At 33.0% G+C, this 10,559-nt stretch overlaps 2 protein-coding genes across 3 annotated transcripts; both read left to right on the forward strand.

Annotated features, from left to right (window-relative positions):
• The first annotated feature begins 344 nt into the window (after positions 1–344).
• On the forward strand, positions 345–4,719 carry LOC110637264 (serine carboxypeptidase-like 18). Of its 2 annotated transcripts, XM_021787298.2 has the most exons (14): positions 346–557; positions 660–796; positions 1,690–1,766; positions 2,152–2,274; positions 2,490–2,592; positions 2,670–2,707; positions 2,792–2,893; positions 3,003–3,089; positions 3,169–3,318; positions 3,403–3,474; positions 3,559–3,677; positions 4,143–4,256; positions 4,335–4,389; positions 4,511–4,719. In XM_021787298.2, the coding sequence occupies exons 1-14, from the start codon at positions 397–399 to the stop codon at positions 4,592–4,594; spliced, it is 1,422 nt and encodes a 473-aa protein (XP_021642990.2). In that variant the 5' UTR covers positions 346–396; the 3' UTR covers positions 4,595–4,719. The 2 variants fall into 2 exon arrangements, with proteins under 2 accessions (XP_021642991.2, XP_021642990.2); XM_021787299.2 differs by lacking the exons at positions 3,003–3,089; positions 3,169–3,318 and having other exon boundaries at positions 345–557; positions 4,511–4,677.
• A 1,030-nt stretch (positions 4,720–5,749) lies between these two features.
• Positions 5,750–9,075, forward strand: LOC110637273 (serine carboxypeptidase-like 18). Its single transcript, XM_021787310.2, has 14 exons — positions 5,750–6,078; positions 6,174–6,310; positions 6,598–6,674; positions 6,756–6,878; positions 7,105–7,207; positions 7,308–7,345; positions 7,445–7,546; positions 7,652–7,738; positions 7,821–7,973; positions 8,070–8,141; positions 8,224–8,342; positions 8,437–8,550; positions 8,638–8,704; positions 8,784–9,075. Exons 1-14 carry the CDS (start codon positions 5,891–5,893, stop codon positions 8,865–8,867), a joined length of 1,464 nt encoding a protein of 487 aa, XP_021643002.2. The 5' UTR covers positions 5,750–5,890; the 3' UTR covers positions 8,868–9,075.
• The last annotated feature ends 1,484 nt before the right edge of the window (positions 9,076–10,559 follow it).

Genomic DNA, 10,559 nt, shown 5'->3' on the forward strand with positions numbered 1-10,559 from the left:
AACTGCTGCATAATTTTTTTTTAAAATATATGTAAAGAAAATTAATAAAAAAATCTGTAAAAAAAAAATTAATATCATTTGTTTGTCCCTACATATCAAATGACTCTGTTTTATATATATATATATATATATATATATATATATATTAAAATATAAAGTGAAAAAAAAAAAAAAAAAGGAAAGGAGGGTAAAAGAGACCATTTACTTATTCTTAAAACAGTAAAAAGTGCACATCTTTCAGTGATAATAATAATAATAATAATAATAATAATAATAATAATGCCAAGCCAATTGACATATCACATCAATGAATCAAAGCAATAAAGGCTGCTATGGCCTTTATTGCTACTCTATCTACTCTCAGCATTGGCCTTTGGGACAACCTCACCGCCTGCTATGGCTGCTCTGCTACAGTTCTTAACAAGCAGCTCCACATGTTTAGCTCCTCTAAAATGGCTGATTCTTTCAGCACTTTTTGCAAATGTTGCCTTTTCCGGCCAAATTGTGAAGCATCTTCCTGGTTTTCATGGTGAACTTCCATTTAAGCTTGAAACAGGGTATACTATATCTTTTTTTTTTTTCTACCCCCTTTTCTCTTGGTCATTCTTGAATAATTGCTTGCATTTGTGTGCTAATAAGTTTGTTTTGATGCAATGAAGGTATGTAAGTGTCGGTGATTCTGAGCTATTTTACTATTTCATTGAATCTCAAGGGGATCCTGAGAAGGACCCTCTGTTTCTCTGGCTAACTGGCGGACCTGGTTGTTCTTCCTTCGGTGGATTAATCTTTGAAATCGGTACTTAATCTCTCCTCCATCTCAAATAATATTATAGATGACGACTCTGTCTTTGCCCATGTTTACCTTTCATTCCTGTCCTCATATGGAAATTTAAGTTTTATATGGTAAATTATTATTTAATCCCTAAATTATAGCTTAATTAATGATTTGATCATCATATTTTTAGGATTATGTTTTTTAGTCCTAATATTTGATTCACTTAACACACATGCAACGAGTTATTATTCATTAAATGTTAAAATGACATATTTTTTTTTAATTGTAGTTTTAAAAATTTTAAAACAATTAATGATTTTCTATTTCATTTTTAATTTTTTGTTTAATTTGTATAAAAAAATTTAATAATTTACTAACATCATTTTTACAAAACATAATAAATTTTAATTCAACAAACAAAAAATGAAAATTAAGGTATGAATTTTTCCATAATAAATCAAAATATTTTGACGGGATTTGTCTTCAATTATATTTAATAAATAATATTTAATGGTGCATTTGATTAGCTTGGGAAAAACTTTTTTCCTTGCTTTTCTATTGTGAAAGTAATTTGTGAAAAATATAATTAACTTTTATAATTGCTATTAATTTTTTCACCAAATTTATATATTTTCTAATAGTTATTTTCTTTTTCTAATATGCATCTATAAAAAAAAATTGATAACTAGAAATTCTTTTTTTAAAAAGCAAAATGAAGGGTTGGTCGAGTGGTAATGCGCACTTGTGCCTTACTCTTGAATGCTAGTGGATTGACATTCATGAGAGAGTTTTAATATAATCACACCTCAATTTGAATGGATTAGTCTTCCGTCCAATTGTAAGGTAAAATGAGAATATCTAAATATTTAAAAAAAAAAAAAAGCTTTAATTAATTGTTCAATATTTTTGAGTAGGTCCATTGGAGTTTGACGTAGACAATTACAAGGTGGGATTGCCAGAATTGAAGTACTGCCCATATGCGTGGACAAAGGTAGAATTACCATACCCATTTTTCTTGTCTAGTTTACCATCAACATGACATAATATCCCATGAATGACACAATATATATATATATATATATATATATATATATATATATATATATATATATATATATATTGAGATTCACCTATTAAAATATACGAATCTCATAGCTCATTATAAATTAGGCTTAGGCAATACTTTTTCTACTTTATACAAGAAAATTCTTTAGATAAATCCAGTTCATATATATCAAATAAGTGAAATTCACATATTTATAACTTTATATATAATAAATCAGGTCTATCTAACATTTTATGATTCAGCACTTTTGTTTTCTTCCCTTATTGTTATGCTGACCAAATTTAATTGATGAATCCTCATAATTCTTCAGTCAGCCAGCTTTATATTTTTAGATGCACCAGTTGGCTCTGGTTTCTCTTATGCTAGGACTCCAGAAGGATGGCATATCTCAGACTCTGAGTCAGCAGAGCAGTCTTATCAATTCCTTAAGAAGGTTAGAAAATTTTGCTCGAAATTTGACAGCTGAAAAGGTAATGTAGAAGTTCAATTCATAAGGTTCCAAACAAATAATCACATTAGTAGTGATTGTCGAAGATAGGTACAAAACGTATTTTTCAACTTCAATATATAAACTTGAGCTTTTAGATTAAGTGACTTGTGTGAGAGTTTAACAAAAATACTGAAATTTCCAAGTTATGTTAATTGCAGTGGTTGTTAGAACACCCTCAGTATCTGCTACTTCAGCTCTATATTGGTGGTGATTCTTACTCGGGCATTCCTGTTCCACTGATCACAAAAAAAGTGATAGAGGGTATGTATAATGTTCATGTTTGAGCATATGTTATTAATATTCTTGCTGGCCAAGATTGAGTTGTAATTGCTTTGCAGGTAATGAAGCAAGCGTTCTTCCGCATTTGAATCTCCAAGTACATGCATGATCTATTATAAGTTTTTAATTTTATTATTACTGTAAGAGCTTAAGGTAATAATATGAAATTAATTTTCTTCAGGGGTATCTTGTTGGGAGCCCAATGACAGATTTAATTATAGACAGAAATTCGAGAATAGTATTTGCTCACAGGTTGGCACTTATTTCAGATGAACTCTATGAGGTAACATGATCATGAACTCTGCCCTATATATATATATTCATCTAGTGAACATTTTCATACTGTTTGGTGTGAAAATTTTAATTTGATGACATTGTTCATGCTTTTTCAGAAACTTAGAAAGAGTTGCAATGAGATGTATGTTGATGTAGATCCATCCAACACAGAATGTGTATCAGCCCTTGCATATTATGAAATGGTAGTTACTAGTTAGAGGATCAATAGAACATTTGATTGCTCTTGGTATAGAGATTGATTTATATTTTCTAAGATTTCAGTGTGTAAAAGATATATATAGCAAACAAGTCTTGGAACCTACCTGTTCATCCTGGAAAGCAAATCCAGAAGCTGGTCGAAGATCTGTAAAAGAAAATCCTACAAACTTCATCCATCCACCACCACCAAGAATTCTAGAATTTCAGTGTCAAGTAAACTGCTTCTCATTAATTATATTGCACTTTCTTTTATTGTATACTTCTCTAGCTTTACAAGTAATCAGCTTCTTTCTGCAGAATTTTGTTTATGAGATGGCCTACTCGTGGGCAAATGATCCTCTAGTCCAAGATGCCTTACACGTTCGAAAGGTTTGAGAACTCTCGGAGTAGTGAATATGATGTTTTAAATTCGAAGCAATGCTGCTGCAGATATTAATTGTGATGTGGTAACAGGGAATAGTATCAGAATGGGTGAGATGCAACAGAAGTTTATCATACGAAAAAAATGTTACAAGTGTTGTTGATGTTCATCGGTATCTCAGTACCAAAGGCTTACAACTTCTTGTTGAGACGTAATGAACCAAGACTTGCACTGTCATGTTACTTACATTTTCTCAGTTTCTAGTGTTGTCAGGTGTACTTAATACTATAATCGTCAATGAACGATTGATGATTATAGTGAAATCGTTGCAACAATTTCACTAAATAAAAATTCACTACACTACACTATGCATATTGCATCCTACTAATGATTAGTTACCACAAACATCTATGATTTACACTTACCAATGAATGATTGTCATGTATTCCAAGGCCCTATTCGGCAACGGCTTTTAAGGTAGCGTTTATACTATCTCTCTGGTGAAAGGATCATGAAAGCATTACCCCCTCTTGATTAGTGTCTTGGCTAGGATCAAAATGACATACTACTATTTTTACATTTAACAGTTAATGTAACAGTGATTTTTACCTAACACTTTTAACGCAACATAAATTTAGCGCTAGCTGCTTACTTACATTGATTTCTTTGGCTACAGTGGTGATCATGACATGACTACTCCTTATGTTGGAACTGAAAAATGGATAAAGTCCCTTAATTTGACGATTGCAGATGACTGGCGACCATGGTATATTGATGGCCAAGTTGCAGGGTAGGTGATTACTGAAGATTTTGTTTGCTTAATTTGATGAATGAAACTGAAAACACTTATATCACTTGGTCAATGTAGATACACAAGAAAGAATTCACAACATGGATTTCAATTGACATTTGCAACTGTTAAGGCAAGTGGATTTAAATTTATTAATTATTTTTCTAATTGATTTTTTCTTATTGCTTAATGTGATATGCATATATTAGCAATTATAGAGCAGTGACATGAGTTCTTTTGTCTTTTATTTCTAGGGTGGTGGTCACCCAGCACCAGAGTTCAAACGTAGAGAATGCTATGAGATGTTTCAGAGGTGGATTCATTATTATCCTCTCTAGATGATGAACAAAATGTAAATTGTAGTTGAGATTTAGAGAGGAAAATGCCAAGAAAATAATCTTTGTGATTGTTTATTGTGAAATTTTGAGTACTCGAGAAGCTAGTTATTCCAATAAGGTAAGTATATTTCTGTTACCAAATTGATAAACATGGAGGGCAACAGAAACTTCAATAGAAGCCCTAGTCTTGAGTATATGAAAATCAATGTCAACATGTTGCTTTACAAGTCCCACTCTTGTAAACCCAGAAACCATAATTTTGCAAACATCCCTAGTAATCATGCATTTCTGTAAAATATCAACTTGTTGCATATTCAGTAGCCGAATTTTATACCACCAACTACCAAGAAATCATATTTCTCATTTCCAATGGCACATCCCATTGAATACTCTCGCCGCTTGGTCGATCTATCCCTCGTGAAAATAACTCGGAATAATCGAATTTCACGCAACAACGCGGCTGTCATCAAATTCCAAGCGATAGTATTTCATTGAGGCATTTCGTTGAACAGGTTCTGTGCTTCGTTAGTCAGGCCATTGCTATTTACACACGAGGATCATGGAATTGAGATTTTTTAGGTAAGGAGGCGTTTTACTTAATTGTGCTATATGGAAATCATTTTGTTAGAGAGTGATTTGGTGAGGTTTTAGGAAGAGAACCTAGTTGAGCTTGAGATATTGAATTTAGTTATTTGATTCAGATTGAAATTCCAAGTCAAGATTTCAGAGTCTTCAAAATAATTCCAACTCAACTGAGTTAGAATTCATTCATAAAAGAAAATGAATTGGCCTTTCGTTTTCCGGCTGTGTGGTTGTGCACTTGTTGGGCAGCTTATGGTTTGCTGGGTATATTGATGGAGATTGCAGAGACAACAGACACGTGATTTAGGTGAAAGCATGTAAAACTATAGATCCATGAAGAAAGTTTGGTAGAAGCTGTTACTACATAATACGCATAGTAGTTATGGTCAGTTGGTCACATGGCTACTTACTCTGGGGAACGGTTGAGATACCCTTTTAAGTTCTAATCCTTTTGAAAATCATTCACATCTTTTGAGTGTCTGTTTTTAGCTGTTCTGCTCCACCTCTACCTGTTAACAATTTTTTTTTTTCCAGATACGACAGATAAAAACGGATTTGTTATTAATTAGATTGAGATTGATCATAATTAGGACATTCGTGAAGAGCCAACAACAATTATTGTATAATTTATGGGGCTATCCAAATATATATATATAGAGGGGGAGAGAGAGGGACAACCCATCAAGGCAATTTCTGTACACTATTCTCGCTTCTATGGCTTCTCAAGTTCCGAAGCTTTTAACAAGCACATCTTTCACGGCTTGTGGAGCTCCAAAATGGTTGAGTTACTGTTGGAGATTGCTTCTTCTTTTGGTTCTGTTACCACATGTTGCCTTCTCCGGCCAAATTGTCAAGTACCTTCCTGGTTTTGATGGTGAACTTCCATTCAAGCTTGAAACTGGGTACCGTTTGATTAAATTTCTTGGAATTGTTTTGACTCCAAGGTTTTGGTTGCTCCTGTGTTTTGATTTTGACATAAGTTTAATATTTTTTGAAGGTACGTAAGTGTTGGTGATTCTGAGCTGTTCTACTACTTCATTGAATCGCAAGGTGATCCTCAAGAAGACCCTATTTTTCTCTGGTTAACTGGTGGACCTGGTTGTTCTAGTTTCAGTGGAATAATCTATGAAATCGGTACTTCTCTTCTCTCAATTATAATGGATTTGCTTCTTTAGACCATAAATAATGATGAAACGTAGGTTTTATTTTGCCTAATATCTATTGTAGTGTATACTTTTTTCTTTTTCTTACAATTGGGCTCTGACTTGGATTCGAATTTGAGATTTCACAGCTAAAGCTCATTGATTGTAATATATACTTTCTTATACTTCATAATGCTATCAATTTTTATTAGAAAGCAGAAAACATAGAGCAAAATTTTGAACCACATTTTGCCTTAATTTTTCAATATTTTTAAGCAGGTCCATTGGAGTTTGACATAAACCGCTACAAGGGGGGCTTGCCAAAATTGAAGTACTACCCATATGCATGGACAAAGGTAGTTTATATATGTAACTTCATTTCTTCTCTTATTTTTTTCCTGAACAAATTTAATTGATGAACGCTTATAATTCTTCAGACAGCCAGCTTTATATTTTTAGATGCACCAGTTGGCACAGGTTTTTCTTATTCTAGGACTCCACAAGGATGGCTTACCTCAGACTCAGAATCAGCAGAGCAGTCTTATCAATTCCTCCGACAGGTTAGCAAATCATCATCATCAAAGTAGCCAGCAAATCATCATTAAAAAAGGGTTGTCCACAATTTACATTCTAAATTTTAGTGAAGCATACTCAGATATTATGTTAATAAACTACTCAATCTAAAAGCTCAAATTATCTGACACACATGTTGTTACAAATGTGCGATATAAAAGTTCGCAATTTGTTCTTCAATGTACTAATTTAAGTTCCCAAATTTTGTTGCAGTGGTTGCTAGAACATCCACAATATTTGCTAGTTCAGCTATTTATTGGTGGTGATTCTTACTCAGGCATTACTGTTCCATTGATCACTCAAAAAGTGGTAGAGGGTATGATATCAATGTTTGAACTTGAAATTTGATAAATTCTCTGGAAGTTCTTGCTTGTATTCTGGCTCACCAAGCTTAACTTGTTGTAATTACTTTGCAGCTAATGAAGCAATGGTCTACCCATATTTGAATCTCAAAGTACACCTATTTGAAATCTACAAGTTTCTTTTATACTTTTTTGGAAATTAAAGCGAGTAATGTGAAATCTAGGATAATCTTCTTTGAAAATGGTTCCAGGGATATCTGCTTGGGAGCCCAGCTACAGATCAACTTCTAAATGCAAATGCAAAAATAATATTTGCTCACAGGATGGCTCTAATTTCAGATCAACTATATGAGGTAATATGATCTAATCTCCAGGATGTTCTAAGATGTTCATAAAACAGAAATTTCACAAAATTTTTTATTTTAATAACTGTTACTTGTTATGATTTATGTTTCCAGAAACTTAAAACAAGTTGCAATGACTCGTATGTGGATGTAGATCCATCCAACACAGCATGTGTAGCTGCACTTGGAACTTATGAAATGGTAGAGATAGGATCATTAATTTAATTTTATTTTTTTTTCTTTTCTTGGTTGGTAGTAAATATCAAGTTCTCTAAACTTGCAGTGTATCAAAGATTTATATACCAATGATATCTTGGAACCTAGTTGTGTTTTCGCATCCCATAGAGAAAATCCAGAAACTGTTCGAAGATCTGCGAAAGAAAATCCCAAAAATTTCATCCTTTCACCACCAAGAATTCCTGAATTATGGTGTCGAGTAAATTCCCCTCTCATCCTTCTTTAGACTATGCACTTTCTTGCATATTTTTTAGCTGTGCAAGTAATCGCTAGTCCATATTGCTTCCTTTTGCAGAATTTCAATTATGTGCTGGCCTATGTGTGGTCAAATAATCTTGAAGTCCAAGATGCCTTACACGTTCGAAAGGTTTCATGATTTTGAATAGTAGTGATTATGATTTTCAAGTTTGAAGTAATGTTACTGAGATGATAAGTCTGATCGGTAACAGGGAGCTGTATCAACATGGCAAAGGTGCAACCAGACTTTATCATACACAAAAGATGTTCAAAGTGTTATTGATGTTCATCGGTATCTCAGTAACAAAGGCTTGGAAGTTCTAGTACAAAAGTGATGAACCAAAATCTGACTGCAGAGTTGTATACTTGAGTTATTGCAAATTTATTCCATGCTACTCACTGCTATAGATTTTCTCTTGCTGCAGTGGAGATCGTGACATGGTTGTTCCCTTTGTTGCAACTCAAACATGGATAAAGTCTCTAAATTTGACAATTTCTGATGAGTGGCGACCATGGTTTGTTGATGGCCAAGTTGCAGGGTAAGTGATGACTTAGAATTCTGTCAACTTTTATCAATGAATAAGAGAAGATCACCCAACTTAGAGGACTGCTTGATATCAATGTAGATACACAAGAAAGTATGTGAAGTATTCGCAGAACGCAACATTTTATCTGACGTATGCAACTGTTAAGGCAAGTAGATTGACTATGTTTCTATATTATAACTGCTAATTTAGAGCAGTTGTCTCATGAGTTCTTTTGCCTTGTATAGGGTGGGGGTCACACAGCACCAGAGTACTACCGTAGAGAATGCTATGATATGTTTCAGAGATGGATTCATTATTATCCTCTCTAGATGAGACATGGATGAAGTTAATTATTAGTTGCTCCTCTTGTCATTGTTTTCTTGATTTTTTTTCTGGAAATCATTGTTTTCTTGATTAAGAATCTATGAGTGAGCAATGACATCATAATAAAGTATCACAGAAAAATTAATCATGTAATCAATCACAGCGACTGAATGGTAGATCGAAATAAGAAAACTGAGAAAATCTTTTGAATAATCTGTTCCGAATTCTATACAGTAGATCCCAAGAATAGAAGAATGCAATAGAGCAACAATTGCATACCAAAACAGCAGATCACCATTAGAGCAGCAGCAAAAGCAGCAGGGGAGTTGCAGAGCATTACATTTGAACAATAATAACATTACAGTAGATGAATTAAACAGAATTAAAGAGCAACTAACAGGGCCAAAACAGAAGCAAAGTTGCAGCTGGATCAGCTTTCATCTCCATAAAATTCGCAGTAAATTATTGGAACAAAATGTTATCATCTTTGTCCCACTGATTCTTAGGTCCTAAATGTAATTCTCTATTATAGAGTCTGTCTTTGGCCATTCTTATTTGGGTCTACATGATTCTCGTAACTTTCTAAACCAAATAAATGAAAAACTAGTTCATTATAATATGGGCATATTCATGTAGTCCATGATTAAGCTATATAACAGTGTTATTTCAACATTAAATCTTAACTATTAAGACTTAAAAAAATTATCAACATTGAATTATTGACTGATGAGGCACTTGATTAGCAAATTACTAGTCCAAGAATATATTAATAATCTTCAAAAAAAATATTCAATAGTTGAAAATTTTGAGCCTGCTTTTTCTCTCATAAGTGGTGAGACGTGTCTGTCTAATAATTAATAGCCGATGGCCTAGTCTTACTTAATATGGTAATTAATAGTATATCACTCAGCAAGTAGAGTTTAAATTTCACTTCTCAACCTTTATAAACAAAATAATAATAAGTAATAGCGGATTGTTTTTATAATGGTATGTAAGAAGAATCCAATCAATTAGAGGCCTAAACATGGCGAACAAAACAAAGAAGGGGGAAAGCCCACTAGGGATGATAAAAGTTCTCCCTGTTCCTCTCCAAAGCCAATCAATTTTTTTCGACCTCAATTTGTGCGGTACGGGGAGGGAATGACCTTCGACTCGCCCTCAAATTTCATAACTCGCCCTACATAGTATTATATTATTATTTTTTATAAAAAATAATTTATTTTTATATATTTATATATTTAAATATTATAATTTTAATAAAAAATATAAATATATTATTAAAATAATATATAAAACTTATATTTTTAATTATATTTTTTAAATAAATAAATTTATATTATATATTAATAAATGAAAAAAAAAAATTGTTGTGGGAAAACTCGCTTTGCACTCTAACAGGGAATGCTCTACCCTGACCCCAAATTCTTGGGAGACGAAGACGGGGAGAGCGATTCATACCTCGACCCGCCCGTTGCCATTCCTAAAGCCCACTAGACTGCAACAATGCAAAGGACAACTTAAGTTTATTATTGTCCAAGACAATAGTCCAACTCAATTCAACTCAATTTAACTAAGCCTTTATCCCAAAAATTTGGGATCGGCTATATGGATTATCTTTCTCCACTCTAAACGATTTTGGGTTAAATCCTCGGAAATGTTTAATGCTTCTAGGTCATGTTGTATTACTCTCCTCTAAG

This window comes from Hevea brasiliensis, chromosome 14, assembly GCF_030052815.1.
Source record: "Hevea brasiliensis isolate MT/VB/25A 57/8 chromosome 14, ASM3005281v1, whole genome shotgun sequence".
NCBI lineage: Eukaryota > Viridiplantae > Streptophyta > Magnoliopsida > Malpighiales > Euphorbiaceae > Hevea > Hevea brasiliensis.

What these genes read in the sequence shown, in the direction of transcription:
- LOC110637273 (XM_021787310.2), top strand. Translation starts at nt 5,891, where the DNA reads ATGGCTTCTCAAGTTCCGAAGCTTTTAACAAGCACATCTTTCACGGCT. An exon ending in CTTATCAATTCCTCCGACAG is followed by an intron (nt 6,879 to 7,104) that starts GTTAGCAAATCA and finishes ATTTTGTTGCAG; the next exon opens with TGGTTGCTAGAACATCCACA. An exon ending in TTCCTGAATTATGGTGTCGA is followed by an intron (nt 7,974 to 8,069) that starts GTAAATTCCCCT and finishes TTCCTTTTGCAG; the next exon opens with AATTTCAATTATGTGCTGGC.
- LOC110637264 (XM_021787298.2), top strand. Translation starts at nt 397, where the DNA reads ATGGCTGCTCTGCTACAGTTCTTAACAAGCAGCTCCACATGTTTAGCT. An exon ending in CTTATCAATTCCTTAAGAAG is followed by an intron (nt 2,275 to 2,489) that starts GTTAGAAAATTT and finishes TGTTAATTGCAG; the next exon opens with TGGTTGTTAGAACACCCTCA. An exon ending in TGACATTTGCAACTGTTAAG is followed by an intron (nt 4,390 to 4,510) that starts GCAAGTGGATTT and finishes TTTTATTTCTAG; the next exon opens with GGTGGTGGTCACCCAGCACC.